Consider the following 18,236-nt stretch of genomic DNA (forward strand, 5'->3'; position numbering starts at 1 on the left):
AATGTAAATAATTTACAAAAAGCCTATCTTTGAGTTGATACTGTTATTTATATACATACTACCAGAGTGCTTCCCTGCAATTTTTTGTCAAAAGGATTGGACTCATGAAAAAACAATGTTACAGTGATACCTAGCAACTCTATCGATCAGATGGATGACAATACGCAACTGATTTACAAAAAGCAAAAATGTTATTTGGATACATACTATAAGAATACTACAAGGCAATTTTTGTTTAAAAATTGGCCACATAATAACAATACTATATCGTAAATTGGACTTTATATTCAACTATAATAAGGAAATAAATAAAGTTTATATTAATAAAGCAGCAAAACAGTTCGAATGTTAAACCACAAATCAGCATGATGCCTTTCACAAAATTCAGCTTAGCCGTATAACGTGTCCTTATTCCGAAAAGTTTAAAAAAAGGGGCGAGTTGAATGCACCGTACAAATGCAAAACAGGCTTTATGCTTATTGAGCTTGTGCGTTGTCGTATGGTGAAACTTTAGCCCACGTATGACTAAGCGAATCCTGCAAGTCTACTTTCCTTTACACGGGACGGAATCGGTTATGCCATGCCACTGATTTGACTAATTATAGTCAATGAACGACTAGATGGTTAAGGGAAATACGCCCAACCGTTTAAAACATGTTTAAATACATTATTACTGAGAATTTCTAACTATAAACATGGCGCAACAAGTTGGGATTAAAGACACTTACAGTTTTTTTATAAGTGTCTAGTATCAGATTTTCAAATCATTGGTATAAAAGTAAAGATAAAGAAAATTTCTGTAAAGAAAGGACATTTTGAGAAAAGAACTATGAGAAAAAGACATTCTGAAACATGACAAAACGTAAATTATGAGAAAGGACATTGCGAGAAAAGGCTATTATTATGCACATCTAGACGCATTGAAAGAAGTAACGCTTTTTCAAAGATTTTCAAACAACTTTTTGCAATATTCAGTCCAAAAGTGCCGTTGCCAAATTTTGCCCAATTGGAATTTATTGCATAGAGTTTTTGCGGTAGTTTTTAAGTTAACTGGCAAGTTGCAGGTAACGGAATATGTTTTGAATCTAGGTTAATTGCGAATCTTGTATATATTTATCTCTAAAGTTTAAAATCACCACATCCGCGTCATAAAATAGATATTCGCTGTTGCAACTACACAAATAATAGTTATTTAACATATGATAGGTAAGAATATACTTAAATTACCTACTTTAGTGACGAAAAACTAAAATCAGCTCTGTAGCTACATAGTGGTTGTAGTCATAATATAATTAATATGATTTCTATTAAAGTAAATTATTAAGGAAGGATTTAATCTTATAAAAATACCGTGGGAATCCTTCGATTTTTCAGTAGCCATCCCTGTCTGGGATGCAAACTAGCTCTGTAACCGCTAGACAGACAGATAGATATACAGATAGACAGACGGACACACGCTCGCATTTATAATATTAGTATAGAATGGATTCATTATAATGATAAAATAAATAAAGGCTTTCTATCAAGTAAGTTTGAAATTTAATAACTTGATTCACAGTGATAGACAGAAGTACACTATCATCAAATAAAATATTAGCGATGGATAGGTAAATATACTTCTATCAACATAGACTTATATATTAGATGTCTATCAATCAATTATTATCTGTTTAACAATACTTAGATGAGTAAATGAATGACACTGATAAAAATATTTCATAATAAAATAAGAATAGATCACCATACTAAAGATGTAACGTTGGATATCTCTAAAATATTATGTCATTTTTATAATCATTTTGATTTATATAGCATTTGGTATTTCGTCGTACCTAATATCTATCAAACTAGAAATACTCACATAAAAAAATCTTATCTAACATTACATCACAGATACAGAAAAAGGAATAATTTGACCATGACCTGAGTCCTGACCATGTATTCGATGACTAATTTAATAACAACCATTGACTCGGTTAGGTTTCCATAATAAGAGATCGCCATATTCGGTGCAATATGAGGTTTTTTATATCGATTCTAAGTTTGGTCATGATCTCACTAGTCATATAACAAAGGAGAAAAATATAGACGACGAAGCTTACCTAAAAACAATTATTTATTTCAAAGAGTTGAATAAATATATTTCAAAGAATAAAACGATATATTTCTAGACGCTAAAATCTCACAACGTTAATGATAATGACAATAAATCGTATAAAAAGTGCTAAAACCGCATAATTCGTTTAAAAAATAAAACTTTCACGTAGAGAAAGCAAAACAACAATCGTGCTAACACACAATCTGAATTAGCATTCGTTGAAATATCTTTTAAAGAAACAAAAAATATATCGTCGATTTGCGAATCAGAAAACATAGCGATCGTAAAAATGTAAAAATAAGATTTATTATGTTATCTTTATGATGCAGATAAATTCAAGAATAGGTTAGTTGATATAAAAACCAGTTATACAAGTGATTACGAAACAATGTTAGAATTTTAAGTTATTATAATCTCATGGCTCCATTAAAAAGTAGCCCGTTTCGCGATAGAGTATTAATTACATAAGAAACATTAATTGTTAAATTACATAATTTAATGTTTCTAACTGTGTATTATGAAGTATCTATTATGATCGCTATATGGACAGCGGTCATTGAACTGTTTTATAAACCCTATTGTTTACTAACAATGCCTCTGTCATCAGTTAATGGTAGCGTATTCGAAAATAGCGGGACCGTAACAAAAATTGTTAATGTACTACCACAAGAGTTTATTTATGATTCGAGTATTCTGTATGTAGAATATAAGAATTTGGGAGCCAATCGTATTATTACTCCAACAAAAGCCTAACCAATATGTGACTAGAAGGGGGTTACAACCTTTACGACCGTGAAATACGATGGAAAGAGAGAATATCTAAATAGTATTTCATAAAGATCAATAATTTTAACTAGTAGTAGTACAAAATAAAAGACGGAAAATGAATGCTTCATTAAATTCAATAAATAAAAATAGTTTAGCCACTGGCGACGTTATCGCACATAGTGGGATAGACTTTATTACCGCGAAGGTCGCGTTTGCATAAACATTTGACGTTAAAGTACCACTCAATTACGCGATCACTTTATTTTCCACGGCAATAATTCAGTGCGCAATTGAATTGAAATTGCAAATCCGACAGGAGCGAAAGTGTGCACTCATGCGCATCTGGTTTATGAGAGAAAAGTGAGCTCAACGTAAACACTAAATAACACTAAAATACATTCGTAACAAGACCGTGTACATACGAAGTTAAAATTGTCACAAATATTCAACTTGAACACAAATCACTCGCGAATGGAAATAGAAATGTCGACGAGGACACGACTGCCTCTCGCGACGATCACAGCTGATCTACCGTATTATATGTAATTCACCTTTGGTAAGCGACTCGCGACAGAATGAGTGAGCGCTTAAAGCGATCGACGCACCCAAAACTATGGACATACAAATGTAAATAGTGGAGAACAATACAACTATTAAAGCGCTTCAAGATATGAAAACATAATGAGCGAGTTTCAGTTCGCGATATTTCAGGAACGAAAAAATTGTAGTGATTGTTCAAAGACTCTATTTTTTTAATAATGATTGATATTTTATGTTAAAAGCATCGTTTAGCAAAATTATACCTAGACATGCTTCTTTCAAATTGTACTTTGGATACCTATTATTTACTAGCGTTGCTAACTTTACTTCCAACAGAATATTGAGTCATGCTTTCCACAACCGATCACAATTTTAACTTCCTGGACCAACATAACAAAGGTAGTTTTGATTTACAATCATAAATTAAAAGTCAATTATTGTGTTAATTTAAGCAGAGTTACAGCTAGTTGCATTAGTAGATGACCCAAATGACTTCATTCTAATATCCACGTAACATAAATATGTACATATTATTATTTTTAAACCTTTGATCAACATTGTCAAGATTGAGTTGATGTAAGCGGTTCCGCCCACACGATACGTCTCATTCTTTTCCTTTTGTAATAAGAATTAACACTATTACATATATTATAAATCATGTAAGTATCTGTGCTGATTCTTGGGATGTTATCAAATAAATTGTAGGTAAGTTAAACTGATTGAAGGGCCTAAAATGTGTCGAACTATAATTTTAATCTGTTTTAGAATTTACAGGTAAAGCCCGTTCATATGAAAACCTACTTGGCATAGTAATCTTACTTTGAAAGTTGAAAATACTAATTTTATTTGTTCATGACCACATTTAATTTTTTTTTGTGATGTAACCACAAATTCACTTTTTTTGGATTTTTCAACTTTTTGTGCTATGAGACCTATCTACCTGACAAATTTCATGATTCTAGGTCAGCGGGACCCTATAGGTTTCTTGACAGACACGAGAGACAGACAGACAGACAGACAAACAGACAGACAGACAACAAAGTGATCCTATAGCGGTTGCTTTATTCCTTTTGAGGTACGAAACCCAAAAAATTTGTAAAATGTATTTTATTTCTAGGGTGTATAATGGTTTCTGCCTATAATAATTAGCACACTGGGTAGGTACCTATTTAGTTTACATTATAGCCGTTCAAATGAATCTCAGTATAGGCTACTTGACAATTTTTTTAAGTTGGTCTTAAATGGTTAATATTTGTCCTATTATATCAAAAAAATTAACACTATATTTTTTTGCGCCCTAAAAACCGTAAAACTTTAATTTAAAAAAATATTTTTCATGCATTTTGCATTTTTTATGCATTTGTAAACAACAGTATAACCCTGTGGTTATACTGTTGTTTACAAATGCATGACGTCAGAGCACAGATAATCTATCGGCCAAACATGGCCGACAGTGTTTTCACCTGTCTAAGAAAAATATTTTTTTAAATTAAAGTTTTACGGTTTTTAGGGCGCAAAAAAATATAGTGTTAATTTTTTTGATATAATAGGACAAATATTAACCATTTAAGACCAACTTAAAAAAATTGTCAAGTAGCCTATTGCTTACAATTATTATTTCCGAAGGTTGTGCAGTAAATTGCACAAAACGAGCATAATAATACCTTATTAAAATCGTTCAGAGAAACGTTTTCCACGACCAAACGTAATAGTTTTAACATTTTTGTTCTAAAGTGAAGGCCGAACTGCAGACTTTGTTATTCTTTTCTAAAATTGCATTCTGATTTTTTAGTCATGGTCATTTACAAGTGATTGGGAAAAAGACATTTTTTCCAATAAAGTTTTATTTTTTGTCAGCCTTTTTTTGGTAGAAATAATGATGGATTCGCTATGTAAGCTCATAAGGTTGTTTACTTATTATAGTGACGTAAAAGTGTCGATAAAATTTAATTAATAATATTTTTTTGTTTATTTATTTATTGACATACTTTTCCGTACAAATAATAAGATTGATAGAATATGTAAATTTTAAAGGTTGTTTATTTAAAATAGTGACGTAAAAGTGTCGATTTGAATAAATTAACAAAGAAAATGGTATTACAGTTTAATTTTTTACTGACAAAATTTTCAGTAGAAATAATAACATTGATTCCTTAATTAACTTATAAATATTGTATATTTCAGATAGTGATGTAAGGTGTCGATATAATTGAATTTACAAAAAGAATGACAGGACAATATTTACTTTAAGCTACTGTCCAATTTGAAAATGTCTAAGTAATAATACTTAATTATTTGAATGGTAGACGACCTTAAAGCTTGTTTAAAAGTAGGATAATTATTTGTTCTATATCTACCTATCCTCCATTGGTTCTTTGAAGTGATTAAAAACAGAAATGTCACCTTAGCCATAGAAATTACAACAAAAACTGAATGCATTGACCGACGTTTCAATAGCATCTGTCAAGCAATTAACTTGCCCCATAGGATAAAAAGTGGTATTTAGTCTACATTCAGAGCAATCAAAAGCCTTCGTTGAGGCGCTACGAGTTTTATTTTGTAATCGAATCATTAGTGGTAATGCTAGTGGAATCAACCCGTCAGTCTTTCTGTCTTGGGTTTTGTGAAAGGATAGAGTTATTACGTCTTAGTTTACAGATAAAACTAATTATTATTATTATCCATGATCCAGGAAACTTTTTATAAAATATTGAGTAAACTATACCTATAAACCTCATGTATAAGATACATCATTCATTTCGAACGTTAATTTTGATTTTCGAGTCGACCACGCTCTATTTATTTTAAGTCGTTTAAAAATAACTCCTTGTATGTCGACAAAGTCATCTTTAAATTTTCTCATCACTAGGATTCGATACAAGAAAATATAATTCACTGTTTATGTTCCCAGTTTACTTAATATATTAATTATTATTCTAAGCGGATTACTTTGAATTTGAATTAAGTATAAAAGGATACGTAACGTACAGAACATTTAATTCTAAAACAGGCAAACTAATGACACTCACATCTCCGTACCGGCTTTCTTGAATCCCTGACAAAAACAAGAACCTTCATCACAACCATATTTAATTTCGCGACAAGTTTAATGCACGAGTATCAAATTGTTACTGGGAAACATTTTTATCGGTGCATAACGATGCGATGTTTATTTTCCCATTTTAGAACAGACTGTATGATGTCACACAAACGTGATGTAATGTGTGAAAAGGTATCGATGTTATTGACAGCACTAATTTACGGGAAGTCTTTTACTATTGAGTTAATGATGAGAGGAACAATGGAAACATCAATATCATACTTAAGTAGACACCTAATTGAACCATAAGACGCTCAAGGGTCACGGTTTTGTATTCTAAAGAGGATAAATACTATAAAAGTCATCCTGTATTTACATGTCTTCATACTAAGTATAACTGATTTATTGTGCGTCATTAGAAAAACAACAAAGAAAATGGGAAAAAAATTTCGTGTTAGGATTTTTTCTACATCTTAAGTACGAACTGTATTGTATTATTTTTACGGTTTTTACTAACACCTACTACAAGCAAATTAAGGTTTTCACTGTACTTTGGGCGTCAGATCAGCTTGAAACTTTTGTTTTTTTTAATGTTTCTGTTTGAATTTGTTTGCCACTTCTACAGCTTTTAGTGGGTTTTACTGGTACCTACTAGTGTTTTTAGAAAAAATAGTTATTTCAGTAGGTATCTACTTCAAATATGCAGACGTCCAAAGTAGGTAGACACATTTGTATTTATTTTAGTCTATTTATCCTAGTCGGGAAACGTTTCTAGATGGCAGTGATGCTAGACGGCGATACATGTGTGTGTTATTTATGAACTGTAAAGTGTATTTTTGGAGTACTATTTACGTCCGTACTTGCTTACTTATCTTCTATGAATGCTTTTAAGCCACTTAGATGTTAGAACATTTTCAAAACACGCTTCTTTTAAAATGCTTATCGTTTAGAGCTTAACTTGAGTAATCTTAAATGGGTTCTTAGTTTGTTTTGTTTGTTAAGAATGTTATTTTAATGAAGAGTAGGTAGTTGTGGTGGTTAATTATTATGGCAAAAAATTGTTTATATTTAAATTGTAATAAAGATAAGGATAATTAGGATATTCAGAAAGGATAACTTTAATTGAGGGAAATAACATTATTTTGTATAATTTATGTAAATAGGATGTAAGTTAGACGAAACTGCGATCTTTGATATTAAATTCAGTTAATTTAGGATATTTATTTTTCAGTCAGTCAGTCAATTTATCATACTAGATGATGTCCGCGACGTAGTCCGCGTGGATTTAGGTGTTTTAAAAAGTAGCCTATGTCCGTTTCCGGGACGCAAGCTAATGGGCCATGAAAATGTAACAAACAGACAGACAAATAAACAGATGAAATGATGAATAGTATGGACCGGGAACTTTTAAAAATATGGTATATATAGCAACACTGATTGCAAAATCGCTTATACGTCCTCACATTCATTAGGCCGTTCCGCTTTCGTGGGCAGAAATAGATCCCGGCGAGCTGAACGGCAAGGCGTGATCTGCGCCATATCGCCTCTTCCGGGATACAAATAAAGCTGTTGCAAAGTTTTTTTTTGCGATTTACCTTTCACGAAATTTGGACCGCCTACGGCTTCCTTCCTAATTTATGGCCTAGTGGTTAGGACGTCCGCCTTCCAATCGGAGGTCGGGGGTTCGATCCCGGGCACGAACTTCCAACTTTTCGGAGTTATGTGCGTTTTTAAGTAATTAAAATATCACTTGCTTTAACGGTGAAGGAAAACATCGTGAGGAAACTTGCATGCCTGAGAGTTCTCCATAATGTTTTCAAAGGTGTGTGAAGTCTGCCAATCCGCACTTGGCCAGCGTGGTAGACTATGGCCAAAACCCTTCTCACTCTGAGAGGAGGCCCGTGCTCTGTAGTGAGCCGGCGATGGGTTGATCATGATGATGATGATGATGACGGAAATTTATATATTAATAATAGTTTTAAAAACGCGAAAGTGTGTCTGTCTGTCTGTCGGTCGGTCTGTCTGTCTGTCTGTCTGTCTGACTGTCTGTCTATCTGTCCGTCTGTCTGTTAGCTTTTTACGGCCCAACAATTTGGATGAAATGTGGTACAGAGTTAGCATAAGTACATCCTGGGGTCGAACATAGGTTACTTTTTATCTCGGGAAATCAAATAGTTCCCACGGGATTTTTTTAAAAACCTAAGCCCACGTGGACGAAGTCGTGGGCATCATCTAGTTTAGAATAGTGTTCACTGTTCACTCGCAGCTTCGCACTGCGCACACGACAGCATGGTTTCCTTGAGAGCAAGGCATGCCACGTCTATAGACAAGGTTTCAGTGACCGGACTCGACGCTATTCGTTGCTCTATGATAAGGCAGCACCGAGCGGTGCTAGGAAACCTTTATTGCTTCAATTAAGCACATTCGGTTTTACCACAAAAAATTAAACGAGTTTAACTGGTGACTAAATAAACGATTTGACAGTTCTTGGACGGAAAACTTTCACGTTTAAAATAAACACGCGTAAAACGCATGTTAACATTTTTTATGATAAGACCTACAAGAGCCAGTTCCCATTTGTCGTCTGTCGGGCCCGGATTTTAACCAGATGTTCCAGTGGCAGAACATTTTATATGAAGCTATTTGCACTTGTCTTACTTTGTGTCAAAATGTTTTGCTACTGGAACATCCGAAGCTTCATTGCGGTAGAATGACAGCTACAATGTCACGATCGCAATCACCTCTGATTGGTTGACGCTCACTCACTATTGGCTACAATGCATTGTTGCAAAATTAATCACAACAATTGCGATTGTAATAATGATTGATGGAGGTTTTACGAAATCGATCTACCGGTTAAAATCCGGATCCGACAGCCGACAAGTGGGAACGGACTTTAAGGCCGATGTTTTTCTACATAACCAAAGCATAAACCAACAATCGATATTTTAACGACCAAATGAAAAACATCGTTAACAAGCTCTCAATTATCATACGCTCATTAAAGTTTAAACAATCTCGGTCGCGATCAAGGTGAGACCGTTTTTGGCGTTACAGAACTTGTTGCCTGTTAGCCTCGGCTCAGTTTTACCGGCAACTTAATACTGGCCCGAATAAATAGGCCCTTGAATACCTAACTGTTAATATGAATGGACGTACGTGCAGCATAATTATTAATTACTACTAGATGATGCTCGCGACTTTGTCCGCGTGGATTTTAGTTTACAACTTCTTGTGGAACTCTTGGAAAAGCAGCCTATGTTTGTCTCTAGACCTTTAATACCGAAACTCAATATTTAGCTATATCCATGAAAAAAATCAAGTCGATCCTGCGTTGCTCCGTTGCAGTTCCTGCGTGATTGTCTCGTGACCCAAGGCGCCACCCACGCCACCCTTCGACGGCTCTCGTGTAAGACTTGACTCATACGAGAAAGAGAGAGAGAGAGAGATAATACGTAATGGAAAGAAAGGCGTTTGTTAAATTTTAGGTCGCAGCGCTGTGGTGCGAGTTGAATTGCTCTTTATTGCATCGTAACAAGAAAATAAAAAATGAAATTGAAAAATATTTGTTCTGGAACTTCGTGACACATACCTACCCAATAACTTTTTGACCTGAACTTTTAAGACTCAAATCCGGGACGCACCACCAGATCAAAATAGTCATTACTAGATAGAAAACAAGTGTTTCTTGCCTTACTAATGATCATCGAAAATGACTTTACAAAACTTCTGCTCGAAATTAAATACAAAAAAACATCAGCCTTACATACACCTTGGTTGGAGAACCGGTCGCAAACGCAACCCGCGTAAGGAAATCCGCGCCGCGACCACCGGCCGATCGCATTTTTGCGTGTAACCAGATACATCCAACTCGATGCTTGATGCAAGGATAAAACGCATTTAGCACGATTTTTTATAATTACCACAACCACTAATGCGCAGTAGTACAACTGATTCTGAGTCTAGAAAGTTCTGAGTTCGATTTTTGGTACGGTAGAGTTTATATCCATACTTCCATATCATACAAGGAATCCATAAAACCGACTCCCAATATCCATACTAATAATTGATATGTGAAAGTTTGTCTGTCTATCTGCCTATTTTTTTAACAGTTCACAACCGCTGAGCCTAACCGCTACCGCGCACGATCTAAACATTTATTATTTAACTTGCACCTGCTAGTTTGCCCCTTGGAGACAACAAAAATAAGATATACTTTTTACTTCGAAAAAATCAAAGAATTATTATGGGATTTTTAAAAAACCCCATATTCATTCACGCGTACGAGGTCACGGGCGTCAGCTAGTAGACATATTTTTTTTAGTATCGCCTTGTCTTTGTCAGCATTTTAATACAAGCTATTTCAATAATCAACTCGGAATGGGACCAAATTCCTATCGGGTCAGTTTTAGATTTTTTTAATACTTCACATTGTTCTTTGTATTCAGTCTGGTATTTTTGGTGTACCTACCTACTGATTCGGTCAAGGCTAAAGCGAGTTGAAAACTAGATTAAAACAATATACATAGGACACCTTTTTAGTCTGAGATCAGGTAGGACGCAATTTGGTTACAACTAAATAGACTGAAAACTTTATTGCACACAAAACAAGAAAAAAAAGTTACTCATCTCTGGCAAAGCAAACCCACAGAGTATATTGGTATAAGCAAACCAATATACTCGGAAACCTAAGTTTCAAACAAGGCAGGACCAATTTTGGTCGTGACTAATTACGTTGTTGTCATCTCTGTCAGAGACGTATCGCCAAGTGATTATGCGTCTAGCGTTGCCACCACACTTTTTAGAAAATATCCCAATAGATTTGCTTGAAAAAATTCTTTATATCAATAATTAATGGAATAATTTGCCTAAGGATGTGGTGAATTGGTGATGTCAAGTTCTATTAACCAGTTCAAGAATAGATTGGGCAAACATTTGGAAGACTCGAAGCACTTCTGATATAGACGCGAATCTGATCAGCGAAAGCTGCTTAGTCTATTAAAAATAATAATAATAATCAATCCCATATGGAGTCAGTCGGACGCTTTAGGGACTAAAAAAACACCGTTGCGCTAAGAGATCGAAAGATTATTTTCCAGAATATATTTAAAAAAAAAACATTAGAAAAAGCCACAAACCTCTGACGTCTCTCTGTAGAACAGGAGACAATGCTCCTTCGGTTAAAGCCACTTCCAAAAGGTTGATGTTTTCCCTGCATCGAGTTACCACCTCCGTCTGCGTAGGACAAAAATTCATTTTGCTAAACCAAAGAATAATATCCTAATGGACTAAGACCCCGCGAAGGCTAGACCTTTGTTATTTTATAAAAGCTGAAAGTTTCTCTGCATAGATATTGTCCCCAACACGGGGAGAAACGATCAACGACTATGAAGTTTAGATCATGGTGGTTTGAACTATTAGTTTAAGGGTGTCTGGCAGGGGGTCGCCACGATACTAAGTGTCTGGCAATTCATATCATGATTTCTAATACGAAAATTTTTTTTTACTTAATAGATACTTTGACGCAAGATTTTTACACCTTTGTTACCTGTTATCTGCCAAAGCCACCATGATCCAAACTTCATAGTCGCTGATCGTTCCTCCCGGTGTTGGGGACAATACGCAGAGAAACTTTCAGCTTTTAAAAAACCACGAAAGTCTGACCCTCACAGGCTCTCTCTCTATAAGGCAAGACGCAAATATTCTATTATAGGACTCGATTAAAAACACTTAGTCTTTGTGTTGACAATATATTGACAGATGTCATAATTGACATTTACTTTAGAGTACGCCCACATGCCCCTCACTGCTTGAGCGCCAAAATGGCGATAATCAAGTTGCTTTAAAAACAGAGAAGCAATAGCAAGTTCAACATATTTGTATTAGTAGAGGTCTATATAGATTTGACAAGAGAATATTATAGCACAAATCAGCTTCTTAAATATTATCATTACAAAATGAAATAAATTATAATGTCAAGTTACCGGATCCCACAACAGAAAATTTGCGTAATGCCTAAAATTAAATAGTTCGTGATTTAAAGTCAGCCCTTTGTTTGTGGCAAGTTATTTTAGACCGGACTATGAATTTTATCAAAAATTACAATTAAAACTTACAAATCTTCATGTAATCTAAGCACTATTTTGTAGACTGGAAACATGCATTGATTTTATCGATATTATGCAAATTCATGCGGCATTCTTTGCTTTTTTTGTTATAATTGCATCCAATACATTTCTCTTTTCAAAGAAAATCCAGTTAATAATAGTGGCAAAGCATATGGAAAATTTAAGGCCAAAAATACAAATATAAAATAGTTCAGTTTGAAGGAAGCCCAAAATGCTTACAAGACCAGTTTTGTTTCCTAATTATCAGATAAATAAGTTTGAGTGCACTCGATTTAAATAGAAAAGGCTTAGTTTATGCAAGTTGAAATTTTTTATAATGATACAAAGATTTAAGAGATCATTTTAGTTAGATTTGTGTTAAACATTCATTCTAAATGATGTTCGAAAAAGGTTAACTGCAAACTAAGACATTCTTATTTAAATTGACTTTTACTTTTATTATTTACAGGTTTGGTTTACAAATGTTGATAGAGATGGGTGTTAATTGACTGAAACTCCATTTTGATTTGCAAACTGAATCATTTATTCTTGTAAACATTATACAAAGATCACTAATAACTTTTTACATTTGTTTTAAATAAAATCAATTAACAACCTAGCCCTAATCAACATACTTTATGTTAATATACAATTTACAAAATTGTAACGAGGACTATACGGAGTTCAGTCAAATCACATATTGGTAATTAATTGCTAACATTATGCGAGACCTAGTTAATCTTTTTAAATTATTAAATTACACAACCAAATTAACAAGTTCCTAACTCCTAGTCGCAATCACAGTTATTCACGTTACTAAACTAAATACAGATTATAAATAAGTTAAGTATCTTGGCTCTTTTATAATCTGTGGTGACAAATGTCAAATGTGACATATGTTATTCCGATGTGTCTAATGTCAGTCGGTTTTAGTTTTAAAGCACTAGTTACACCGAATACCTAATAAATTAAGCTGCCCGAACCTGCACCGTTAACTTTTATAGATAATAAATTAATATATATCACGGGTATATATCTAAAAGTTAGTATGATTTTTCTAGCACCGGAACATTGCCTCCAAAATAGGGAAAAGGAACTAAAAAGGAGAGAAATTAAATATAAAACAGGCTGTTAGTAGACTACACAAAACAATCACAATACACATGTTAGTAAAGTAAATAAACTCAAACAAACAAAATTAAAACATAAAAAGAAAATAAATAATATGTGATTTGAATAATGACACAATTTCACTTCGCTCTAAATGAGACAGTATAAATTAATAACATGTGTTATTTAAAAATAATATGAATAAAAGTGAAATCGTGTCAAACTGGTTCTATAAAAACACTCTCACATATAAATTAGCAAGGTTTTTACGTCAGCTGTCAACTGTCAAAAATCTGTATTTGATTTGTGACAGGTGTCACCGAACTAAGTAAAATACTGCGTTTGTCAGATGATTTTTTATATACTCGTATGATATACTTAAATAATATTCAAATGCTTATACTTTGTACCTAAACATTTTTTATTTAACTAACATTATTATATTATTATGGAATGTATTGTAATGTAATGTAATTTGTAAAGCGCTAACAATAATATTGATATCTTAGTAGATGTTTGATTGATTTGGTTAGGATAATTAGTAATTTAAAGAAGTAGGTACGTAATAAATAATATCCACCTTTCAAACACTTTTTCAGTGTATGCATGGTCTGGGCTATGGCCCTAACCCACAACGATCGACTGTTCAAGTTCGATTTCGATTTTCAATCTGACAATCGCAGCGAACCTAATGCGTATACTTACATATATGATAATAAATATCACACAAGCCCATGCCAAATGTCATTGAATGTGTATGTAAACTATGACTAATATAGAGAAGGCAGTGACGGCCAGACAGAGTCGCGCGCGGAGGCAGGGCTGACGAACGGACACACAAGTGTCCGCGTCACTGTAACTACTGTAATCTGTATCGAATGGGGTCCTTACGTAGTCGAAAGCCCGAAGGATGTCTGGAGAAGACTCGTGGCGCGCCATCATCGACTCGGTAACTTCCAGTTGCGTGCTCGAACGACGGATTAGCGACCGCACTTCCTCAGACTCCGAGTCCGAATCACCCCAATTCCTTCTGCTATGTTTTGGCGAAGAAGATTCCCCTTCAGAATCCGCACTGCCTGTCGAACGTCTCCGCATCTCCGAAAGCGCAATTTTCTGCAACTCACTCTCCCCGTCTTTTTCTTTACGTCGTCTGTTCAGCGAGTCAAGAATATCTGGCCGGTTGTTAACTTCGGTGTATTCTAACGAACTGTTAACCTCGTCGCTGGTTAGGTTTGAGCTGTGTCGTCTCCGGCTTAAAGCTTGGATGTTCAGGAGATCGAATTCGGGGGAGCGTTTGCTGTTCTTTCTCTCGTTTTCAGAGGGTTTACGTCTGCGGACACCGTCGTTGCTTTCTATGCTAGTGTTGTTTCGGGATCTTTCGAGGCTGTCAAGGAGGTTCTTTTTGCGTTCAGCGCTCGACATTGACTTTTTGGGTTTCCGGTAAGGAGTTTCTACTGGGGACGTTCGTGTAGGTCTCTTATATCGAGGTAGGCTTCTTTCCCTTGACATGTCTGAGGGTGGTCGTCTTCGGCGGGTCCCGCTTGGACTTAGGTCGTTTTCGGGTTGAGCGGATAGGCTTGAGCAACAGTCTGACTGTGAATCTAGGAATGCTCGATAATCATCCCCGAATTCTAGAAGGCGACGGGCGGCGTCTGAGTCTGGAGCTTCTGAATATGGCTCTGAGTTGTATTTTTCCTGTTGACAATGAAAAAGTTTGGTTTAAGACAATTTTAAGTTTTGGTTTAAGATTTTCTTAAATTAATCTACGCGACAAAGTGTACATTGTGTATTTAGCTTTATAAATTTTCTTAACGTTAAGCTTAGCAAATTAGTGCATGCGACCTTTACGCGTGAAGTAAAACTAAAAACGCAAGATTCCATTTTTTTAAATGAGTGGGCTAAAGGTTTTTATCATATCATGTTATGCGTAAAATATAGGCTTTTAATATATGACAGTTATTATTTCACACAACACCTCGATAAAATGGTGGCCTCAAAACAGAATATGTTCTGTTTGGTGGCCATTTTAAATATAACTGAAAGTAAAGCGAGCGTTAGGTGCTTCCGTCCGAAAAAAGGTTTGAGTTAATCTCAAGTCGCAACTGACGACTTCAAAAACACAAAAGAATTTGATATAACTGCATAAAATCATTACATCTTTATATTGGAAATAATTAAAGTACATATAATTACCTGATAGAAATCCCAAGCCTGTTCCGAAAACGAGCTATGTTCTTCCGTCCCAGCAGTCACACTTTTATCGGAGTCCTTGTCCAAACAAACATCCCACATTTGGCTGGGGTCGCCCAAACTTAAGGTCAAAAACGTCCTTTCCCTTTCCATACTCCGTGTCAACCGAGGTCTTACGGCTCCACCTTCAGGGCCTAATTTAAAGCTAGGGGCCGCTAGTTCCGATTCATTTTGTTCTGGGATGGCACTGTCTGGTTCCTTATTAGATATGTGTGTCTTTTCAATGCTCCTGCGCAAGTTAGCTATGGTCGCCAGTTGCTGCTTGATTAGTTCCTCGTCGCTGTCGTTGCCAGATGTCGAGGTAGTGTCGAACCTGATGAAAGGAATTATTAATGTAAAATTCGGGCCCTAAATACCTATGAAAATGGGCTGAACAAACTTTTGTACCTTTGCCAAAGAGTGAGAAGGTTAGGTATCCACATGGTTTGGTGTCCTTCCTCAAAAGTTTAGTTCGCTTTCTATCCGAACAATCACATGAAATTCTATGTTCCGTGCTTTAATTCCAGGCTTTAACCTAATTATGACTTTTTAAACAAGTTACTTTTTTGGTGAAAAGCAGGTACCCCAAATAAGACCATAAACTGTGTCCAGCCACCCTGGTATACATTTTCTAATTCACTAACGTAATAAAGTTCGTAAAGACTGACTCCTCACGCGCCATTTTAACTCTATGGGTCAACTGTCATGTTAAAAGCACGGTTCACCTTTAAAATAAGGACTAAAATCGTACTTTTGACATGAAATTTGACACAAAAAGTTACTTTGATTTGACGCGTTATACCACTTTCGCTTCTATCAAACTTTTATTGTTAAAGTTAAGCAAATCAAGACGTTAAGCCGTCTATTAAAGTTGAGAATACTTCAATGCCAATGTACAATGTACATAATAAAACTTTCGACTACCATACCTATTTTTCCTACTTGTAGCGGGGTCACTCGCAGCGCTTCTCTCATGTTTATCCTCGATCTCCGGACTGAGTCGTCCGCAGAACGATAGCGATTTCACCAGTCGATCCCTCCTCGAGTTGTTATTGTTGTGTCGGCGCAGTTTTAGCCGCTTTCGTCGCAACCAGCATTGCTTGTCGTTGGCTTCGACGCACGATGTGCACGCTTCTGTCATTGTGTTTGTGCTCGATACGTGACCCTGGTAAGAAAAATCAATATTATATTCCGCTGTTTGGCTGTGATTATGATTCAGACTAAATTACCTCATACTATATTCAGAATATATTATCATTAGTTTTAGAATAAGACACAAGGGCAAAAATATATTCGGGTGTTGATTTATGTTGATTTTTCAAATAGTCAAAAACAACTACATACTTAATCACAAATAGATAAATTCCGATGAACCAAAATAAACCAAAACATTATTCAAATTTTATTTATTTCACCGAGCAAAATATAATAAATTTAGAATAAAACAAGTAGGTATACTTTCGATAAAACCGATATCGTTTAAAGCTGATGTGGAAATAAGGGTGTATAAATTCCAAGCACAAAACCAATTACAATATTTTGATGGACAGAAACGAACGTTAGGTCCTAAATAGGTCACCTAGTTAGAAGCTTATATTATGTTGAATTTTGTCAAAATACCTGTGTCCAAGTAGTGGAACTTCCTCGAAGCTTTGAGCTAGTTTCCCGGAGTGACTCGTGCTGAATCTGATATCGACATGCTCATGGTTTTCGTCGTAGGGGTATCTAGGGATGTCCTAGCCCCGCTGAGCTGCTATTGATGGGAAAACGACCAGGGAATCCCCTGTTACCGTCACCTAGTTAGTTAGAAGCTGGTGACTCGCGCTGGGGACGCCAATGTGTTTAGTGCTGACACCGATATCGACATGTTACTGTGCATGGTTTCCATCGTAGGCATACCCGTTAGGGATGTTCTAGCTATTGATGTGCTATTGATGGGAGAACGACCAGGGAATCCCCCGTTACCATCACTTACTTAGAAGCTGATAGTATGTTGAATTTTGCCACAATACCTGAACAGTATTAGAACTTCCTCGAAGCTTTGAGCTCGAGTTTCCTGGGGTGACCCGCGCCGGTGACGCCAAAGTGTTTAGTGCTGACTCCGATATCGACATGTTATTATGCATGGTTTCCGTCGTAGGGGTAGCCGTGAGAGACGTCCCTGCACCGTTAAGCTGCGATAGACAGGAGACCGACCAGGGACGCGCGCTAGTTCCGTTGCGTTTCTTCCGTAGTGTCACCTAGGGTTAGTTACCTTTGCAGTTTAGCACAAACGTGTAATGGGTTGGTAAAACTATGGCGTATTGTGTTTGGTGTAATGTCAAGTTCTACAGCATATTAATTT

At 35.5% G+C, this 18,236-nt stretch overlaps 1 protein-coding gene across 3 annotated transcripts in view; it reads right to left on the bottom strand.

Annotated features, from left to right (window-relative positions):
- Positions 1-18,236, bottom strand: part of klar (klarsicht) — a 351,127-nt gene that overhangs the window by 26,169 nt on the left and 306,722 nt on the right. For 2 of the 3 annotated variants that reach the window (XM_034980055.2, XM_069505870.1), the window contains 5 exons: positions 17,905-18,132; positions 16,822-17,057; positions 15,857-16,226; positions 14,555-15,358; positions 11,585-11,681 (listed from right to left, as the gene is read on the bottom strand). In XM_034980055.2, coding sequence (XP_034835946.1) covers positions 11,585-11,681; positions 14,555-15,358; positions 15,857-16,226; positions 16,822-17,057; positions 17,905-18,132 — 1,735 coding nt within the window. The remainder of the gene's footprint in view (positions 1-11,584; positions 11,682-14,554; positions 15,359-15,856; positions 16,227-16,821; positions 17,058-17,904; positions 18,133-18,236) is intronic. The other variant, XM_069505871.1, reaches the window with a different exon arrangement.

Source organism: Maniola hyperantus, chromosome 21, assembly GCF_902806685.2.
Source record: "Maniola hyperantus chromosome 21, iAphHyp1.2, whole genome shotgun sequence".
Taxonomy (NCBI): Eukaryota; Metazoa; Arthropoda; class Insecta; order Lepidoptera; family Nymphalidae; genus Maniola; species Maniola hyperantus.